This window comes from Colletotrichum acutatum (genome assembly GCF_030867785.1).
Source record: "Colletotrichum acutatum strain CBS 112980 chromosome Unknown BDZ83scaffold_9, whole genome shotgun sequence".
NCBI lineage: Eukaryota > Fungi > Ascomycota > Sordariomycetes > Glomerellales > Glomerellaceae > Colletotrichum > Colletotrichum acutatum.
Genome location: NW_026849003.1, coordinates 126,851 through 147,246, shown reverse-complemented (window position 1 = coordinate 147,246; position 20,396 = coordinate 126,851). Strand labels below are relative to the sequence as shown.

Here is a 20,396-nt window from a genome sequence, read left to right as displayed (position 1 = left end):
CCACAAGTTCCAAAACAACCCTAGGAGATCGAGCATATCTACGGATACCTTACCTAGTATACGGAGTAGGGCCACAGCTTCACTTTTTAGACTGCAGAAGGTTCGGAGTTGACCCCCAGTAGCCCCTCTTACAGCCCCGTTCTCTCGTCTTGGGCATATTGCCCGCGCCCAAACAACTTGCGCTTCTTCCTCTGCCGGCCGACACTGTAATCATCCCGTCTGGTCTGGTCTGGCCAACTCAAAACTTGGTCCCATGTGTCAAAACACACGGACAGATGTTCATCTTGTTGTTATTTTCTGACAATTCGGTACCCTCCCTGCCCCGCACCGCTGAAGACCGAAAAGCCCAGGATCATATGGCGGTCATCACTCCAGAACGAAAGACGATTATGTGACGATTGGGCGGGCAATGGGAAGAACAGGATCTCAATATGCAACTGGAGGGGCCTTGCTCGTCTTTTGTGCCCTCTACGGTCTGGCCCTCGCTCTTCTTGCAGCTCTCCCGCCGGCTCCCCCATCGCCAGTGCGCCCTGTCAGCCAAATTGGGTTGCATCCGTCGTTGCTTTTCCCCTTCGTCTTCTCTTTGCTCGTCAGCGTTCTCCAACACCACCCATGTTGCATCCGAAAGCGACATGCAGCCCAACCAGGGGCCGCCGCTTCGCCGCCTCCTAGTGTATTTCAGTCTTCCGCTGGCCGCATAGCTCGGCTCGTCAAGTCCGACGCTTCATATCACACACACACACACACAAGTTCACAACTCCGACTTGCCAGTTCCCTCCAACTCATACCACGCCATGTGGCACCTAGTGGCAAGTGCGCTTTCTACCTCATTAGCGAAACCTCATCTTAGCTGTACGCTACGGATGCGTTTTGTGTCGATGCTGCTAGCGCGCATGAAACCACACCAACCACGTCCAGGGATGTTCCAAATCGCCGGGCCCAAACTACGACGCGTCTACCATGTTCAGCGGAGCTGACTTCCTCATTGTGTGCATGGTCGCTGCTCTGGCTTAGATTCCAACCTTCTAGCTCAATCGTGACCTCCTTGACGACAGGGACCACCGTTCACAAAGTTCAAGATTCGGCAAACACAACCACCAACCAAGGCCTAGCGGTGTGCTCTCACCGAACCTAGTGGTTTCGTGAAGTCACGCTGATACCGTATGCTCTTGACCAGTGTCAGAGCCTGACTGATTGCAAAGATGGTCTTCTTCGCGAGATTTCGACCAAGTAGGCTGTCTCTGGGCGTTGGGAGTGACCCGCGGCGGCCGTCCAAGAGCAGCAGCGGCACAGCACAACATACCAATTATTACTGCCCACCGGCTTTTGTCCCCTCTCTCTCCTCTCTTTTCAGACATCACAACCGACGAGTACGCAGCGTAAGGCGAAAGGTGTTCCCATCTGCGGGACCAGCTGCAAAGAACTCTTGGCTCGTTCGTTTCTTCCTCCCGGGAGAGCTCACCACCCTCCTCCCTGCTTCCCACCTCCCGGGCTCCATAGACGTGCGTCTGTTCTGCATACTGCAACCCTCATCACGTTCGGAGGTGAGACGGCCTCGAATAATTGCATCCGCGGACTCAATCCGCAGATATTGTGCAGTAGAATACATTACATATTCGAGCATGCTCTCCAGACCGAGTCCACTGTCCGGCATATACCCCCAGTAACCTTTCTTAGTCTCTGTTATCTAGTGCATCTTTACGAGCAATCCCCTTTCCTCCTCCTTCTTGACGAACAAGCATAGCCTAGTCAGGTACTATGGGACCTATTTCACAAATCCGCACCAGTCGAAGGATGCAAAACTTCCGTCCGGCCAGCCCTCGGTGGTTCCCTGCCTCTAATTCATATGCCATCATCATCCATGCGGTTGCTCTGGACTGTGGACTGGTTTACCTAAATCATCGTCTCTCTCCACATGTCGACCCTGCCTTGCGGGGGGCCCATCTCCGGGGTCTCAGACTCGGCGACCCTCTTTCATCCGCGCTTCGGGAAGTTGGGAATCCAGCCCTTGGGTTCTCAGGCCAGGGCCCCTGGTGTGTCGAGTACTGTACATAGATCCTGACCAGCTTATATCCCATTGTCTCGCTCATGTAACCATCCTACCGGGCTGCTTTGCTCTCTCTTTTCCCCGTTTGGCCATGCTCTCTCTCAGTTGTCACTCCCTAGAGCATCTCGGTACCACAGCCCTATGGCCGAGGTAGATTTGTCGGAGAGCAATGGTGGTGCTCTCGTAGCCACTGCCATCACTTTCCTTGTTCTCTCTTGGTTTTCCGTCGTTCTCAGATGTTATGTTCGAGCTTTCATGACCAAAGGCTTCCAAGCCGATGACTGGCTCATGCTGGTTGCCCAGGTGGGTTTTCTTTTCGGCGGACCATGCTACGGCTTCACTGACTGGAGCTATCAGATCATATTTACCATCTCTTGCTCCTTTATCCTCCTCGGCGTTAATGATGGCCTCGGCCACCACAACCAAGCCCTGGATCAACGGAAGGAGGTCTCTGCCCTTATGGTATGTTGGCTCTACTCCTTGTGCTCGTTGGTGTCACTGATCAAGTCATGTAGTACCAAGCCTTGGCTACCGCCACATATGTCCTTGATATGCTGTTCATCAAGCTGAGCATCGGTTTTTTCTTGTTGCGACTCTCAAACTCAAAGCTATACAACTGGATCATCTATGTCAGTCTGGCGATTATCACGGTTTGGAGTGTGGCCATCTTCTTCTGGAATGTATTCCAATGCTCGCCTGTCGAAGCGCAATGGGATTATGCTATTCCCAACTCTAAGTGTGTATCGCCAGACGCTGTTGTAGCGGCGGCCTACTCCATCAGTGTCATGACGATTTTGAGTGATTGGCTCTACGTAAGTTACTTTTCTCTAACGAACCTACAATGCCTTTGAGTTGATGTTAACACCGTCTAGGCCTTGCTCCCTATACCTATGATATGGAGCGTCAAGATGACCAAGCAAGCCAAGGCGACTGTCATTGTCATTCTTGGTCTGGGAATTTTGTAAGTGAACCCATGATCAGATGGCCAGTAGGAAAGTGACTAACAAGACCCAGTGCCAGCATTGCAACCCTAATCAGACTCAAGTTCTTGGCCGACCTCAGCGATCTGACCGATATCTTATGTACGATCTTCCCCTTTTTGAACCCCCTTTCCGGGCTCGAAAGCCAAAAGTCAGCCTCGGACCGTACTAACACAGCTGCAGTCATGGGAACGGACGCCATGGTATGGACCTTGGTCGAGCCCGGAGTTGCCATCGTGGCCTCCAGTCTAGTAACCATCCGACCGCTCCTCCGAGCATGGCGACTCAACGGATTCACTTCAACCGACCGAACGCCGGGCATGAGCGGGCACATCAGCGGGCACATCAGCGGAGGAATGAGATCAGGGACGGCGCGGTCGGCGCCCCGTGCGGCGCCCCGCGACCCTTACGGCACCGATAGCATCGACGGCATCGACACGGATCTGGAGCTCGGCGGGATAGGAAAACACGAGCCCGTGCCGCGGCCGAATTCTCGGCTCGGATACCCGGGGCCGTTTTCGCAAAGCGGCTCAAAGACGGCGGGGACGCAACTCGGCTCGGAGTACATGGTGCCACCGTACCGGAGACAGGACAGCAATACTAAAAGCGAGATGTACGTAATCGAAGGAGACAAAGCGAGCGACACCTGGACGGGGGACAGGCTGGGCTCCCCGAGCGTGTCTTCGGTCGACCTCGACGGTCTCGATGCGCAGAGCCAGCATAGTGGGCGGGTCGGGCTTGGAGGAGGGAGAAGAGATAGATAATGGTGACTAGAGGGGAAAATTCCGACCATTATATCGATACGATTATGTCTACCTTTGTGTGGTTTCATGGCGTTCAAGGGTGCCTTAGGGGTACATCCGGGCGCATCGCATACTGAGCAAGAGAACGGTATGGAGCTGCTTTCATGCGGCTTGGAGATTAAGAAGAACGATACAGATATTGGAAAATCTGGCCATCTGATGCTTGGATGCATTTGGTCTTTGGACAATCAAGGCGGGCAGAAGCATAGATCATTGGTATATGCTGAATGTAAACTAGATTGCGCCGCTTGTTGCGCGCGCGCGTATGCAAAGAGTACGAAGCAGTCTTTGATAGAAGAAGAGAGCCCGAACGAGCTTCTGACACTCGTCACAACCCAATCTGAAGATGTTTAGAACGGATCCTGTTTGTACGCCGCCTCCGCTTCTGCGTACGCATCATACGAGTACAGAAAATGTTGGATATCAGGACACGTCCACCGCGAAGGGAATCCTGATCGCGGCTCCTCCCCAGGCGCCAGGGACGCCGTCATGATCTCGTCGCGGCGCTCCTGCTCGGGGCTGTCAGGCATGTGGAAGTCGTCGCGCTGCGCAAATGATTCCATGACTATGCGCTGGCCGCGCGCCATGCGAAGACGCTGGTACATGGCCGCCGCGGCAGCGAGCTGAGAGGTCGAAGTAGAAGTCGAACTCTCCTCAGCCTCAGTCCCCGTCGCGCGGCCGCGAACTTTACCGAGCAGGTGGCCCAGCACGGCGCCGTCTTCAAGCGAGGAATTCGCGCCCTGCGCGAGATAGGGCAGCATTGGGTGACAACAATCCCCCGCCATGAAGAACCTCCCATCCTTGCTCGCCCACTCGTCCAGCGGCTCGATCCAGCAGAGCTTCCACTTGTGCACGCTCTCGACCTGGTCGAGCAGCTTGCGGAGCAGGGGATCCCAGCTTGAAAACAGGCCGCGCATCTCCTCAACATCGCCGAGGACTTTTGTCGAGCCCTCGGGGAGGTTATCGGGCGAGAGGAGGCCGAGGTTGAGCATGCGGCCCTGCTTGACGGTATAGGAGACGCCGTGGCCCTGGGGCCCGATCCAGAAGTGTACGGTTTCGGATTTGATAAAGGCCTCGAGCTCGGCTTTGTGAGGGCCCTTGAGGGAGTCGATGGGGATTGCGATGCGGAAGGCGAGGTCGCCTGTCAGGGAGGGGGGTGAGGGCCGGTTGAGAAATTGGGCGCGGGTGGCTGACCACATTCCGTCTGCGCAGACGACTACATCGCCGGAGACTGTGGAGGTGGAGTCGGGAGATGAAGAATCGGATCCCTGGTCGAGAGTCACGGTCGCGCTGGCAAAGTCCACGGAGCGGACGCGCGAGGCCAGGCGGATGTCGACGCCGAGGGCGGTGCAGCGGTCGACGAGGGCGCGCTGGAGCTCGACGCGGTGGAGGCCCCAGAAGGGATGGCCGTAGCGGGACTGGATTGTTTCTTGAAGACGCGGCTCGTGGGCGAGGAGGCGGGTGCCGTCGTAGCGGTGGACGGAGAGGGTCGAGGGGACGGTCGCGAGGGGGGCGAGGGCCGGGAAGAGACCCCAGGCCTCGAGAAGGCGCGTCGCGTTTGGTGTGAGTTGAAGGCCGGCCTGCGATTTCGTCTCTTTGTGAGTTCAACGAAATTTGGAGCTGAGAAGCGCTGATGTGTGGAGGGTATGTATGTGTGAGAGGATGAGAGGACTTACACCGACTTCCTGGAGCTCCTTGACTGCCTCGAGGATCGTCACGCGGTGAGAAGGGTTCGCAAGTTTGGTTGAGAGAGCCGTCGTCAGGCCTGCAAGGCCCGCGCCGATGATTATCACATGTATACCATCATTGTTGGAGCTGTTCTGAGTGTGCCCCTCCATGCTGGATAGTGATACTGCGAGAGGTTGTGAGTTGCGCCGGTGGACGGTTGCTGATCCCACTGATTAAACCAGTAGGTCGCAACAATCTCTTTTCACCATGATCAGTTGACCAGACCTTCAAAGAAAGCTGGACGCATGGAAGTTGTCATTCCAAAAACCGTAACGAGATACTGCAGACATAAGTGCCGCCACCGCGTCTTGGGGGTTGGTGTTCACGGACGGTCTCACATGCGGAGTGTGGGGAAGACCGACGGGACGGTGCCGTCCCTCGAGTTCGTCCCATTTGAGAGCAGTCCGAACTGAGGCAATGCAATTAGCCTAGGGTATCTTTTTTTTTGTCTATCCTTTCAATACCTCCCAAACAAGACTTGGGGCCAAATCCACTAGTGGCTTATGTTGTTCGACCGTCCGATCTATCGACACTGGGCCGCTGGCGGGGTAAATCAGCGAACAATGAGGAATCCCATACTCTCCTCTGCTCCTGTAAATGTTGCTGTCCAGCCTCACGCCTCGGGAACAACAAGATCCTCCGGGTCAACCGTCCACTCTTCCTCGTCACCCCAAGTCGGCGCGAGAACAAATCGGCCCATGATCTTACCCATGCCAATACTGTCTCCACCGGGAACACCCTGCTTCGCCTTTTCGTCTGACTCCTCCACAATCACTGCTGTAGTCAAGAAGTTCATGCCCGCAGCCGGACTGAGTTCGAGCGTTCTTCCACCCCAGTCCAGCTCGACCTTTCCAGACTTGCGCACCTTCAGCTTTCCCATCATTCCAGCCTGGGAGACCAACTGATTAATGTCCGTGAGGTCAATATCGGCTTCCTCAACCTTGGGTTTAGAGCTCTCTTCCGCCTGTGTGAGGTCAACAGCTTCGCCGGGTTGGTCGAGCATGACGACGTCATCGGGCTCTGGCTTGATCTTGGGCGCAGTCGCAGGTTGCAGTGGCGGAAGCAAGGGCGGGAACTGAAAGAGGTACAGACGTCCGTCCTTGCTCGCAACCTCTGTCTCGGGTGCCTTGGAGTTCTCATCTGTGACGGTACCCAATTCACCTAGCAAAAGCTCCATGTCATGTGTAATCATTTCCACCTCGGGGTCGGCCATTGTCTTCTTCGTCTTAGGTTCAGGGGTGACCTTCTCTTCCTCGGCTTCGGGGGTCGCGGACTTGACGTGGGCGTTGAAGTCGACCGGCGCAATATCCATAGCACCTGGTTCGCCACCAGGTTCTGCCTTGACCTGGACGACAGCCTTGGGTGCTGCATGCCAGACTTTTGTCTCGTCTTCCATCGGGGGAATAGCGCCAAAACATCCTTCTCCTTCAACAAAGAGACTCTCTTCAGCCTTGCCCTGTTCTTCTGCCTCGAGTTCGGCCGAGGTTGCAATCGTCTTCTTCTCTTCCTTCTTGTCGATGCGGGCGATGCCCATGGGCCAGATATTACCAGGCTTCGCGCCAATGAGGGCAGCCGTCTCTTCGTCGTCAGAGTCGGGCTCGCGGTCGACAGGATATCCGGCGAGTCTATCGGCGTTGATTCGTGCTTCGCGATGGCCCGAGGCCTCTCCGAACGCGCCACCCTCTCTCTTTCGGCCCCCGCCGCCTCCGCCGCCAAAGAACCCCCCGCCGCCTCCTCCTCCTCCACCACCACCGCCCCATCCCCCGCCGGATCTGCCACCTCCTAGATTGTGTTAATAACAGAGAACCGAATGAGCGACTCCCTCCTTCAACGTACCTTCTGTCGTCATTTGCGAGAACGGGCCACTAGCAACCGCAGCTCGCGACATGAAACCACCCCGACCCATGGCATCACCACGAGCTCGCCGACTGCGACCCCGGGAGCGGGCCTGAGCGCGAGCTTCTGCCTTTGCCCTCGCATTGTCCTTCTCTAGCTCTTGCCTTGCAATTGCATCTCGCGCCGCCTCGTCTCTACGCACCACTCTGGGGCGAAATCTGCTGGCTGAAGTGCCCCGGGTCGCGGAAGGGTTGGGTGTTGCGGTTCTGGAAGGTACAGCGGTCGCCGAAGCTGTTCCTAGTGCTGAAGATGGTCTCGAAGTCGAAGTTGGTCCCTCGGCGCTGGGTGTGGCACTGCTAGCAGCTCCTCTTCCTCTACCTCTTGTCCCTCGGGGTCGACCCCTACCGGCGCCTCGAGCCGGGGGCGCTCCCTCTGGCATGGTGACTGACGACAATGAAATGTGAGCAACGGACTCAGGATAATCTCCTTTGTCGTTTTGTTAACCGAGAGTGGAGCGTTGCCGTATGTTCGAGTTGGGTATGCGGCAATGGCAGGGTAAAGAATATTGTCTGGTGGTGGTGTCTGGTGAGAGAGTCACAGATGCCGCCCAGAGAAAAAGATGTTCGATTACCTCAGCGTGGTGGGGGACAAAACATGCCCCTTGTAGCACCCAAGGCACCTTCCTTGTCGCGCTGAATTGCACACCTACCTTAGAGGTGGGGTTGATTCACCCCGCATTCAAGCACAGATTCGATGCGACGCAGCTAGGGTGCGCACTGCTCACTGGCCTTGAGCAGTAGGTACCCTGTACTCTGTATTTGAAAAACATTCAAGCCATAATTGAATCAAAAAAGCAACGAGGGGTCTCGTATGAGCCACAAAAGCCAGAAGAGCTGCTTTGCTTATTTTGCTAGTGCCGGTATTTCCTCATACTAATCGAGAAGAAGAAAGGCTTCATTTTACGCACATCAACGCTTGCTCCCCATAGACTCTTGCAACTGTGCCTTCTCGACTCAGCATGATGCCAATCCACAGCCGACCAGCCTCAACTGTAGTTGCTCCAAACTTCACAATAACACATCCCCTGACCTTCGCAGCTGACCACAAGATACCATCCTTCGTCTCCATCTCTATGCGCTTGAGTCTCCATAATTCATGCTCCGTCAAGTTGCTTTCTTCCTTCGCTTTCGCCTCCGCTGATCTGAAATCCCTCGCGCCGATACGAGGCAAAGCACCGAATTCTTCGAGGAAGAAATTGCCTAGTGATTGCATCTGGGGCCCTCTCAAGATCAGAGTTCCAAAGAGGCCGTTTCCATGCATAGAGTCTCGTAGCGACCTCCCTACTAGGCCTTGGCTGTCTCTGTCTAAGATGACTGTGTCTCGCACCAACAACCGGTTCTTCTGGCTTGGGTCTTCTTTTTCCAGCCAGATTTCGTTGCGGCCTGTCCATTTGACAAAGCTCCAATCCTCACCGCGCGCCGTTCTGCCTTGAGTCACCCAGTCCAGTAGACACAGAGATGCGTTAGGAGCAACTGTGAATATCTGGGTCTGCTCGTAAACGCTTCCATCAAAAGGCTGAACTGGATCTGGCAACTGGCAGATGCCGGAATCATCTTCTATGTGGACGCTGAGCGTTTGACGCGTGATGATGTCAGGAGACGCGGACTTGAAGATCTTCGTATGACCCTGTGTGACAATACTGAGTTTTGATCCCGGTAGAGTACGGATAGACAGATTGACGCTGTCGCCTCCGACGAGTCCACCGCCGTAGGAGAGTAGAAATACCAGAACGCTTTTCTGGTCGACTGCCGGTGTCGGAGAGATGAGTTTCAGGGGGTACTGGTATGACATGCCCTTGAGACCTGACAAGCCATTGGGCAGGAGCTGGGCTATGATCTCGCCCTCGCCGGCCGCGGAAGATGACTTGGGGAACGGAGACTCCATCGTAGCTTTTGCTGGCTTGGGAGTGGGTTGAGTTAAGACGTATCAGGGGTAAATTGGACGAGCCATGCTAAATAGTTGGCGTTGCTCTTCGTCTGCGGTAAGGATCAGAGAAAACTCTTGTAAAATACAAAATTTCCGAGGCAACATACCAAAACTTTGATCAAAAGTTGGCTTGATCATGAGCAGGCTGCGATATGACGTTTTTTGGTGATTTCTGACATTGCTGAAAATCAGCTCGAGTTTACGATGCTTGCTCGATGGGAGTTTCTGATTGATATCAAGAAACACAGTGTGGCCGCAATTTACTGGAAATGCACTGTGCTGCCGCCGGCGCCCCGCGAGCTGGTCCATGAAAGCTCGAGCAGTTGTCAGGATGCAGCACTCATTAACTGATAAGTCCTTGAAATGACGCTTCAGACAGTAAACTAAAGTGAAACCATCGACACGAAGTCCCTATGAAGACAACTTGATGCGGAGAGGGTGAAAATATAGAGTAAGAGCTGCCTCGATATCGAGCCGGACCTTTCACACCACGAAACATGTACCTAGAACGGCCTACTTTGTATTGGCACCTCGAGTAAAGTTGCACGCATTCTTTCGCTCTCCATTACCCAACTCGAGCGACCCCTGAACAAGTCAACTGTATGCTACCTAGCTACCACACTGTCTCTCTCAAGTGCGTACGTTGTAATAGAAATCCAGATAGGCCGGTTGTAACCTTGACATGTTGCGTCAAGGTGTGTTTGTTCTCTGACGGGTGAGCGCGCTCACGGTACGAGTTGAAGGTATCCCGCCATAGTAACTCATACCTGAGGTGACTTCCAATTCAGGTGCTGGGTGCGTGGTCTCGTCCTTCCTTCCGCGTCAGGCGGCCATTGCTCATTCGCCAATCAGCTGCACCATCCTTCGCACAGCACCAAGGCAGGGACCAGCGCTTCGATCCACCACACCCCAACCCGTCCGTGTCCCGTCTGCCACTCGCGAATTTGGAGAGCCCGACACCTAAACATCTTCGACGTAAACGCTCCTACTCAACGCGACAATTTTCCTCATATGCGCCACCCCTCCGGACATTCGCTCATCGGCGCGAAATAATCGTCGCCATTGCTGCGATTACCTGTAGGCATTCAGACGGTATCCAACATTGCCCCAACGTTTACGCGACATCATGGAGAGCGCGACAGCTTCCCCCGAACCCGAGTCGTCGCGTCGTCGATCTGGACGCGTCGTGCGAGCCCCCGAAAAGTTTAGCCCGGAGCCAGTCACCGCACCCAAGCGCAAAAGACACGATGAGGACGATGAAGGAAACGACGACGATGACATTCTATCCGATGCTACCATGAGCGATGCTGCCGATAGTGACGAAGAACGGCCCCGCGCCAGACCCAAGAAGCGATCAGGCGCATCGCAAGGGAGCCGCGCAAGGAAGCCCGCGATCAAAAAACCAAAGACCAACGGTGTAGCCCCGTCTGGTCATTCCGCAAGCCTTCCGTCACGGCCCAAGAAATCCGTCAGAATTGCCACCGCCGACAGGCAAGCCGAGGGTCTGTATGGTAAGTCGCTGCCCCGGAATTCGCCGATGCCATCATCTGACACGTCTATAGCCGATGTTTTCGGTTCGGGAATGCCTTCGGACGAGGTTGCGGATAAGTGGCAGACCAGATATCAAGCCAATGATGCCCTTGCTGTCGTGGAGCTCGTCAATCTTGTGCTCCAGTGTTCTGGTTGCGACCTCGAGATCACTGAAGACGACATTCGCGACCCTGATAATTGCCAGGCTCGACTGACGGAGCTTCAAGACCTGTTCCAAGAGGCATGTCCCCGTATAAATGCAAACGACAGCCTTGTTCCGCGGATCAACTAGCTAACTTGGTACAGGAGCAAGTGACTGAGTACCCCCTCATTTCCAGGGCCAAGAACACCAAGGCTTTCCGTGACCTCCTCACTGGATTTTTCCGGGGGGTTGTTCGCAGTGTCCACGAAACAGATGTCCTGTACAACGACGCTACTTTGATGGAGAACCTCGTCCGTTGGATAGCATCCATGTCGACCTCTTCACTTCGCCCGTTCCGTCACACCGCGACAACCGTCATCCTCTCCCTAGTTTACGGCCTTATTGATGTCGCAAACACGCTCGATGCCCGAATTACTGCGATCGAGCAACAGGTTGCGCAAGCCAAGAGGGGCAAGAATAAGGCGAAGCTGGCCGAAATGCAACGTACCCTTAACGAGGCCAATGATAATAGAGAGCTGTGCGGCAATCACATCAAGGACTTTTTCGACACCACCTTCATTCACAGATACCGAGACATCGACCCGCGTATCAGGACAGAGTGTGTCGAGTCCTTGGGATCTTGGATCATTGGTCTTTCCACAGTGTTCATGCAGCCCGAGTACCTCCGTTATCTCGGCTGGATGCTGTCAGACACCGTCGCCTCCACCCGACAAGAAGTTCTCAGACAATTGGCACGCATCTTTAGACGTGACGTGCAACAATTGGGTCACTTCATTGACCGGTTCCGTCCTCGTCTCATCGAAATCTCCACCAAGGACGCTGAGGTTTCCGTCCGTGTTGCTGCCATCTCTGTCATAAATGTACTACGGGATACCGGAATGCTCGAACCAGACGAAGTTGATTCAATCGGCAAACTCATCTTTGATAGCGACATAAGAATCAGAAAAGCGGTTGTCAACTTCTTCATCTCTTGCGTGGAAGATTCTATCGAAGGCAAGATGGAAGAGCTTGGTGGGCAGGATGCGCTTGAGGAGACATTTGGCGAAATCGACGAGGACGACTACGACTCGCCTCGCAGTACATGGGTCAACATCAAATGCCTAGCAGAGAACCTTGCGGCGTTTGATGCGCAAGTCGAGGGCGAGCAGCAGGACGAAAGCACAGGCCTTGCTACCGCCGCAGACGTCACCCAGGCGAACGTTCCAGACACGCGAATTTCTCTTGCCTCCCAAGTCCTTTTCGAAAAGGTCCCGTATGTGAAGCAATGGGAGCTGCTGGCGGGCTACCTGCTCTACGATCACACAGTCAGTTCCAGATCGAAATCCAAGGCGCATGGTGCTTCAACAGAGACTGCTTTCAAGAAGGCTGTTGGACCGCAGGGCACTGAGGAAGCTATCCTGCTCGAGGTTCTGGCATCCGCAGTAAAGATGTCGATGCTGCAATCAGCCGAGATTGACAAGAACAAGAAGAAGAGTGGACGCCCTGAGGTAACAGAGGCTCAGGAAGAGACCGCTTTGGAATTAGCGACAGTCATTCCTCAACTCCTCAACAAATTTGGCGCTGACCCTGCCACCGCTACGATTGTTCTCAGGATGGAGCACTTCCTCGACCTTGAGGTCTTCCAAACTTTACGGCAAGACTCGATCAAGTATGAAAAGTTGCTGGATGAGATCAGCACTCAATTCAACAGGCATGACGATAAGAGAGTCGTTGCTGAGGCCGCTGCAGCTCTTCTCCACTCTCGCCAGTACGATGAGCTTGAGGAGCTGACCGACGGAAAGCTTGCGGTTCTGTGGGAGAATGTCATCAACACACTGCGCAGCTTCGACAAGACCTGCGAGCTATCTATGCGCGGCAATCTAGCAGAGGATCATCTGAAGGCGCTTTCCACAGTGCTGATGAAGATCAGCGAGCTTGCTCGCATATCTGACTGCATGGAGGTCTTGGAAACGGAAGGGCGCGCAGTAGACTCAATGTCATCCACCATCGAGCTCCTGGTGAACATTGTTGGTCGAGGCACGTTTGATCAACAGACCGAAGACATTGACGACTTGGAGGATGAAGTTGTCTCCTTTGCCATTAAGGGGATTCAGTTTTACTTCATGTGGAAGGTGCGGAGCTTCCAGAAGTTCATTCAAAGCGAAACCGAAATACCCGACTCTGTGGTGGATCAGGTTTCTGTTTTGCGCAAGAGATACGACGTCGGTCTGATCAAAACTCTGTCATCCCGAGCTATCATCGACGATATCCGCATGTTTGCCACTGGCGCTCTTTGTGATATCCACGTGCTCCTCGGCTCGTTGAGGAACTGGACTGAAGAATCTCGCGGAAACGCAAACTACAAGAAGCTTGCGAGGCTGGCTCACGAGCTTGAGCCCAAACTTCTGCCGGAGCTGATCTCAATCTACGACGGTGTCGAGAAGAGCTTTGCGAAACGGACAAAGAAGATCCTTAATGAACCAGCCGAAGATGAAGAACCAATGGACGACGACGACTCTGATGAAGAGGAGGATGAAGATGAAGGCCTGACGCAAGAAGAGAAGCTGGCTCTGGAGCTCAAATCTGAAAAGGCCCTGTGTGAATTGGCGGCGAAATACGTTCTCGCTATCGCCCAGAAGGTCCTTGATCAGTCAGGTCCCCACGCGGGCAAGCTTCACAAGCGACTTCTACGAAATCAGAGCAGGCTCGGCAAGAACTTTAGCGAGGTGGTAGCGTACCTTGATCCCAAAAAGGTCCGGGATCACCTGTACGGCAAGAAGTTGCAGAAGTCCAAGGCGGCATCGACAAGGTCCGCTGCTGCAAAGCCCGCCATCAGCGAAGAGATCGTCGTCGACGATGATGACGAAGAGGAAGATGAAGAAGAAGCAGCCGAGGAGCCTGAGCCGGAAGAGGGCTCGAAAGAAGATCTGCGACGGCGGGAGCTACTCGAGGAGGAGGAAGAAGAAGAAGAGGAACCCGACGTGGAGGAGCCGCCTGCTACTAATGACGATGATGATGTACTGGGCGACTGAATCAAATTTTCTGACTGCGGGAGGATTTAAACCACGGCTTACATCTCTGACGTTCTTTTGCTCTGTTTATACAAGGATACTGGCTGCGAGCCCCCCTACCCTCCGCTCTTCTCCCGTGCGCTTGTCTATGTCTGGCTCGGTCTTCAACTGCGGGATGGCTAGAGGCAAGGAGGCTTGCTAGTGTCTCGTGGATCGCTCTTGCAAGTAGGGTTAATGCTGGGTAGTTTGACGGCGAACGGGAGCGCCTGTCTAGGATGGATGGCTTATTTGACTCGAGGCGTTAGAACGGGGATAAAAGACAACTGATTAGCTCTTGCACTAGCTGATACGACACGATTTCACTAGGGATACATCATTCTGTTACGAGTCCTTGTGCCTGCGACGGCCGCCGCTCTGGAAGTTTGTCATCAATCGTTGTGAATACATGTCCCGAAAACTCCTGTAAACTCCTGTTCCTGGCCACCTGACTAGTGGCTGCATATCTTGGTTCCGAACAGCCCGTACATTCGCTGCCACCTCTTGCCTGTCCCTGCATCTGCCTTCTCACTGTCTGACTCCTTGACTTGGATGCCATATTGACGTATGCAGCAAGTGAAGGGGCGGTTCGAGAAAGCCAGCTTCTCGGTCTTGGACGCCCCGCTCGCACCCTTCTCGTCGTCGGAATCAGGGGGTCGGTCGCTAGCCTTCTTCTTCTTTCCCACGTTGGCCTTTTGCTTCTTGCTCTGCTCGGTCAACGTCTTGGTCTTCTTCTCTTCGAGATCTCCCCAGAGGATGAACATTTTCTCACGCAGCTGGGACAAAACATCTGCGTTGGTGCGGAAGTCGCATGCGTCAAGGCCTGTCAGGAGCTGGGCGTCCATGTTATCCACCACAACCCAGAATTTGTTCGTCTTCTTCTCTCGTGTCTTTGGGTCCTTGGCTGCGGTGGCATCCTGGAGACATAGAGCAAAGCGCCACTCCCAATTCTGCTCGCTCGTGCTCACATACTTGTCGATGGTTACACGCCCATCTTCGTCGTCATCGTCATCATCGTCCTCCGAGTCTGTACCAGAAAAGTCGGACAGAACGTCGTATTCGTTTTGCTTGCGGACACAAGCAAAATCCTGTATCCTGGGAGGGTGAAAATCGACAATGCGAACATGAGTTCGGTACTGTGCGTCGTGGAAGGGAAGTTTGACAATCAGCGGCGCGTTCTGGAAGATGAACTCCTGTGTCGCTGGTTCGAGGATGGCAGCCACGTCGACGGCCGGCTCATCATGATTTTCGCAGACCACTTGCTCGTTGAGATCTGGCGGCGTTTCGATTTCTTCGTCTTCGCCCGCCTCCGTTTCAGCTGCCTTCTCCTTCTCTGCAGCTTGATTTCGTTTCGATGCTCGACGTTGCTTGGCATTCCGAGGTTTTTGCTCTGGCTGGTCTACCGCCGGCCTTTTCTTGTCCGTTCCTTTTGTGGATTTTGTTTCTTTGGACTCAGCTTTGAGTTGCTTCTCGTAGTCCCGCTTCCTTCTGAGGGCATTCTTGACGTGGGGGTCCATTGACTCTCCTTCTTCCGGCATATCCACCTTATCGACACAGATTTTGTTTTTGAATGCATTTCGATCTTCTCGAAGGAATCCCTCCAGGTTCTGCCCGTTGGATCCATACTTAATCTGGACATTGAGTAAGCGAACCCAATCGTCCTTTGTGATCCTTCTTTCTCGGATGATAGTGGCATGAGGATTCCAGCAAGTGATTTGCATAGTTTGCTTGCCAAAAGGCCCCTCTGACCGGATTTCCGAGTTGGATTTCCGAGTCTTAGCATGGGTGTAGCCGTAAGGGTCACCGTCTCGACCACCATCAGTGTCCAGGCGTTTGTTGGTGTAGTAAAAGAATCCAGCATTCTCCGTATAATCCGAAACGTACAATGTCACCTTGTCTCCGAATTCGTGTGGATCTTTGACGACCTGGACGATGAGATCATGAAACTTGCCGTCCCGAACATCTTGCAACTCGCACAGCTTGTTCTTTATATTGAGCGATTGATTGGCTTGAATTTCAAACACTTCGGGTTCAGGGATTTCCGTCTTGTCGATGTTGTGGTACAGCCAAGAGATATACTGCCCCTCTATGGGTGCTGGAATTCTTTTTTTGTCCGTGGCGGATGGCTTTGAGGGGGCAGGCGTTTGCTCAGGAGGAGGAGGTATTGTTGTTGCTGAATAGATGTGGAGGGTTGTGCTGAAATTGCTTAACAGAGATAAGGGATCACTCCTGAACCTCTGAGTCTAGGCCAATGATCAGTATATTGACTGGTCTGCAGGAGCCAAGTCTGTGACTTACCTTTACTTGATGGGCAACAACAACATCGCCGCTGTTTACAGTGGGCATGTCTCCTGGAGGCCGGAAGATTACGAGGTTCACGTCTTGTCCCTGAGACTCCTTCGATAGAGACATGTCAATGAGACTCATCTGACATTTATAATCTAAAGAGCCATTAGTTGGGTTTAGGTAAGTAAGGATTCGAGCACATCACCTTTTCCGGTAGTAACCATCGGGCGACGAAAATCCTTGACGAGACCAATAACATTCACGACACTTTGAGGGAGGGCCTTCAACTCAACGAAGTCGCTCAGGGGCGTAAAGCCCTTTGGGAGATCCATGGCCTTCTTGGCTTCAGTCTCCGCCATCGCCATGATTTGGGCCAACGGAGGAATGAATGAATGCTAGAAAAGGCAGGCGCCGTCGTTTGCCGCTCTCATAGTACGCAGAGGCGACTGAAGAATTTTAGAAGTCCGACTCTACGTTTGGCATGTCGTAGATGCACTTGAGTGTACTGGCAGTTTGACGCGTCTTACAGCTGGGGAGCTGTATCTCAAAGGCGCGTCGCGCCCCACTAAAAGGAAAGTCACTTTACGCGGGGACTCACTTGTGTTTGTTCGTTGGATTTGCCTACCTTACCTAGGTACCTGATAGGTACCCGTGCGTACCTGGGTACCTAGGTACCGTCCCCTTCACGGGAGCCAGGTTGCTGCCCAGCCCGGTAAAGGAGGGGCAGGCACACCTGCTGGTCTCAACTGCTCAAGTTACCTAGGTACTGCGTAGGCAGGTGTCTTGCGCCTGTCCACTGTGTAAGATACACCATGAGGGAAGGAACTCCGGACGGATGTACCTACTTGATGCACGGGGCTTCCAGCTGGGAGACAGACAGCTGCCTGCCGCTGTCAAGTTGGTTGATTCAGCCCTCTGTGTCACTGTCCCTGTGGAAGTTTAGGTGCGGTAGCCCTTAGGTAGGTAGCAAGCAACTGTCGGTCCGTCGCGGGGAAAATACCTGAGCGAAGGGGAGCGCAGTGCCTAGGTACCCTACTAGCTTTCAATGACATAATCCCCTAGGAAACCAGGCTAAAAAGCACTGTCAAAAGCCAAAGTGGGGTGACAATCTCATACCACGATACTCGACTCTCTATTGAATTAAGCCCTTTGCTACAAACTCAGATATTGAATGAATACGGAGCCAACTTTGTACCCGTGAGTGGGGAACCAGGGACCTTAGGTAGCACGGTGAGGTAGGTATCCGTACCTAAGGTACCGACCCAGAAATCCCCCAGTGGAGGTGAGGCTGCCTATCGTCCCGGACACACTGGGACACTTGGAAGGTAAGGTAGGTAGCCACTGCTGCTGAATCTCAGATGGCCCCTCCATCAATGGAAAGCCAGTGCCAAAAAAAAAAAAAAATCAGACAGTTCGCTTGCGGCCACCGGCACCTCCCAAAGAACGACGTAGTAGGTACCTTGGTCCAGCACATCAGGGAGCGCAAAACATAAGTCACCTGAACGTACGCATCCCCATTGGGTTACGGTAGGGCCCTGCACTTTCCATTTCTTCGACCCGCTCTCTCGCTTCACCCTCCCTGACTCCCAGTTTCCTTCATCTTCCCCCCCATCATCACAACTTTTCTCCCAGCGACCTGACAAGTATATCAGGATTTTTCTCCCAACACGCGCAACTCCTACCCTCCTTTTTACTTTTGCGCGACACGATCCAGAATTTCCATCTCGGCAGAGACTCTTCTTCACTTTACGCCTTTCTCAGACAGACCGCCGACCAAACATTGCCTTCCCCCCTCCTCCTGACGGTCGGCAAGAAAACACTACTCAACAATCACATCAACCAACGCAACCGCAAAGATGGCTGACCGATACATCCCCGAACATCGGCGTACCAACTTCAAGGCGAAGAGCACCTTCAAGCCTGAGGAGCTTCGTCGTCGCAGAGAGGAGCAGCAGGTTGAGATTCGCAAGGCGAAGAGAGAGGAGAACTTGGCCAAGCGTCGCGGCATTGGCTCTGGCGAGAACAGACCCGGCGCTTCCCTCGGAGCCGCTCCTGATAGCGATGATGATACCGCTCCTACTGAATCTCAGGTGAGTTTCATTTCATTTTTTTTCTTCGCGATATTCCGGCCTTCGATTCTTCTTTGTTTGAACCCCGCCAATACTGTTGCACCCTTCGTCTTATTTCCTCCCCCTCCTGTTGCCAGGGCGCCTTGCCGTTGCCCCACTTCCCTTTTGGCGCGAGTCGGTCCCTCTTTGATTCTTTGCAGCCTCGAGCTTGCGCGAAAAGCTCGAATCGAACTCTGCTTCATCACCAGTTATAGCTCCTCCATTCATTCAAAGCAACCATGCTGATCTATTTTAGCTCAATGAGGATCTCCCCCAGATGGTTCAGGGCGTCTTCTCAGAGCAGATTGACCTCCAAATCCAAGCGACCACCAAGTTCCGAAAGCTGTTGTCCAAGGAGCGCAACCCTCCTATCGAAGAGGTCATCAAGACCGGCGTTGTCAGCCGCTTCGTAGAGTTCCTCCGATCGCCCCATACGCTCGTTCAGTTCGAGGCCGCCTGGGCGTTGACCAATATCGCTTCCGGTTCCGCCACACAGACTCAGGTTGTCATCGAGGCTGGTGCAGTCCCCATCTTCGTCGAGCTCTTGGCTAGCCCTGAGCCCGATGTGCGTGAACAGGCCGTTTGGGCTCTGGGCAACATCGCCGGTGACAGCCCTCACTGCCGTGACTACGTCCTCAGCTGCGGTGCCCTGAAGCCTCTCTTGGCCCTTCTCGGAGACAGCCGCAAGCTTAGTATGCTCCGCAACGCTACCTGGACCCTCAGCAACTTCTGCAGAGGCAAGACCCCTCAGCCCGACTGGAACACTGTAAGTGACATCTCTTGTTTGCGCCTTTCCGACGCTGACCATGTTCATAGATTGCCCCCGCTCTCCCTGTGCTTTCTAAGCTTGTCTACTCCCTGGACGACGAGGTTCTGATCGACGCCTGCTGGGCCATCTCATACCTGTCTGACGGATCCAACGACAAGATTCAGGCCGTCATTGAGGCTGGTATTCCCCGCCGCCTTGTAGAGCTCCTCATGCATGCCTCCACCTCCGTCCAGACGCCCGCTCTCCGCTCCGTCGGTAACATTGTCACCGGCGACGATGTTCAGACGCAGGTGATCATCAACTGTGGTTCTCTGCCTTGCCTCCTCTCGCTTCTCAGCTCCAACAAGGATGGCATCCGTAAGGAGGCTTGCTGGACCATCAGCAACATCACCGCTGGAAACTCCGCCCAGATCCAGTCAGTCATTGACGCAAATATCATCCCCCCTCTCATCCACCTCCTATCGAACGGCGACCTGAAGACTCGCAAGGAGGCCTGCTGGGCAATTAGCAATGCGACCTCAGGAGGCCTGCAAAAGCCGGAGCAGATTCGTTACCTGGTCGCTCAGGGCTGCATCAAGCCTTTGTGCGATCTCTTGGCCTGCCCCGACAACAAGATCATCCAGGTTGCTCTGGACGGTTTGGAAAACATTCTCAAGGTCGGCGACCTGGACAAGCAGGCCGCAGGCGAGGGACCCGACTCTGTCAACCGTTACGCTCTGTTTATCGAGGAGTGCGGTGGCATGGAGAAGATTCACGATTGCCAGACAAACGCCAACGAGGAGATTTACATGAAGGCATACAACATCATCGAGAAGTACTTCTCTGATGAGGAGGAGAACGCGGACGAGGGCATGGCCCAGGGCACTGGTCCCAACGGTACCTTTGGATTCGGCACCAACGCCGCTCCCCAGCAGGGCGGCTTCAGCTTCGCCAATGGCGGCGATTCAATGGACATGTAAAGTACCAAATTGCCAGCGGCCTTCGAAAATCCCGTTTGCTGGTTCAGCAACTTGCCAACATTGGATCAACATCCCATCAACCCCATATTCCCCAATCCACAGCACCCATCGTCACCCACGTCCTTTTTGTCAGCGACGCATCATGCATCTTGCTAAGCTGACAGTTTTACAACAC

The 20,396-nt window shown here is 54.0% G+C and overlaps 8 protein-coding genes across 8 annotated transcripts; 3 read left to right on the top strand and 5 right to left on the bottom strand.

The window, feature by feature from the left end:
- Positions 1–2,188: 2,188 nt before the first annotated feature.
- BDZ83DRAFT_716021 (integral membrane family protein) lies at positions 2,189–3,791 on the top strand (the record flags this gene model as incomplete). Its single annotated transcript, XM_060511810.1, has 6 exons — positions 2,189–2,350; positions 2,405–2,509; positions 2,563–2,859; positions 2,920–3,008; positions 3,062–3,129; positions 3,211–3,791. 6 exons carry the CDS (start codon positions 2,189–2,191, stop codon positions 3,789–3,791), a joined length of 1,302 nt encoding a protein of 433 aa, XP_060369902.1.
- Positions 3,792–4,180: 389 nt separating this feature from the next.
- Positions 4,181–5,668, bottom strand: BDZ83DRAFT_567705 (FAD dependent oxidoreductase; the record flags this gene model as incomplete). The annotated part of the gene is made up of 2 exons (XM_060503977.1): positions 4,181–5,410; positions 5,507–5,668. 2 exons carry the CDS (start codon positions 5,666–5,668, stop codon positions 4,181–4,183), a joined length of 1,392 nt encoding a protein of 463 aa, XP_060369901.1.
- A 278-nt stretch (positions 5,669–5,946) lies between these two features.
- BDZ83DRAFT_603729 (RNA polymerase III RPC4-domain-containing protein) lies at positions 5,947–7,335 on the bottom strand. The gene has a single exon (XM_060507241.1). The coding sequence runs from the start codon at positions 7,090–7,092 to the stop codon at positions 6,172–6,174; it is 921 nt and encodes a 306-aa protein (XP_060369900.1). The 5' UTR covers positions 7,093–7,335; the 3' UTR covers positions 5,947–6,171.
- Positions 7,312–7,990, bottom strand: BDZ83DRAFT_603728 (uncharacterized protein). The gene has a single exon (XM_060507240.1). It carries the CDS (start codon positions 7,831–7,833, stop codon positions 7,351–7,353), a length of 483 nt encoding a protein of 160 aa, XP_060369899.1. The 5' UTR covers positions 7,834–7,990; the 3' UTR covers positions 7,312–7,350.
- A 279-nt stretch (positions 7,991–8,269) lies between these two features.
- Positions 8,270–9,569, bottom strand: BDZ83DRAFT_690197 (UreD urease accessory protein). The gene is made up of 2 exons (XM_060511304.1): positions 9,488–9,569; positions 8,270–9,430 (listed from the first exon to the last, which is right to left on the bottom strand). Exon 2 carries the CDS (start codon positions 9,336–9,338, stop codon positions 8,349–8,351), a length of 990 nt encoding a protein of 329 aa, XP_060369898.1. The 5' UTR covers positions 9,339–9,430; positions 9,488–9,569; the 3' UTR covers positions 8,270–8,348.
- A 749-nt stretch (positions 9,570–10,318) lies between these two features.
- BDZ83DRAFT_603725 (STAG domain-containing protein) lies at positions 10,319–14,442 on the top strand. The gene is made up of 3 exons (XM_060507239.1): positions 10,319–10,891; positions 10,943–11,151; positions 11,217–14,442. The coding sequence occupies exons 1-3, from the start codon at positions 10,507–10,509 to the stop codon at positions 14,082–14,084; spliced, it is 3,462 nt and encodes a 1,153-aa protein (XP_060369897.1). The 5' UTR covers positions 10,319–10,506; the 3' UTR covers positions 14,085–14,442.
- Positions 14,443–14,551: 109 nt separating this feature from the next.
- On the bottom strand, positions 14,552–16,744 carry BDZ83DRAFT_567625 (uncharacterized protein; the record flags this gene model as incomplete). The annotated part of the gene is made up of 3 exons (XM_060503971.1): positions 14,552–16,342; positions 16,398–16,540; positions 16,591–16,744. 3 exons carry the CDS (start codon positions 16,742–16,744, stop codon positions 14,552–14,554), a joined length of 2,088 nt encoding a protein of 695 aa, XP_060369896.1.
- Positions 16,745–18,625: 1,881 nt separating this feature from the next.
- Positions 18,626–20,363, top strand: BDZ83DRAFT_446479 (armadillo-type protein). Its single transcript, XM_060503140.1, has 2 exons — positions 18,626–19,259; positions 19,310–20,363. The coding sequence occupies exons 1-2, from the start codon at positions 18,771–18,773 to the stop codon at positions 20,219–20,221; spliced, it is 1,401 nt and encodes a 466-aa protein (XP_060369895.1). The 5' UTR covers positions 18,626–18,770; the 3' UTR covers positions 20,222–20,363.
- The last annotated feature ends 33 nt before the right edge of the window (positions 20,364–20,396 follow it).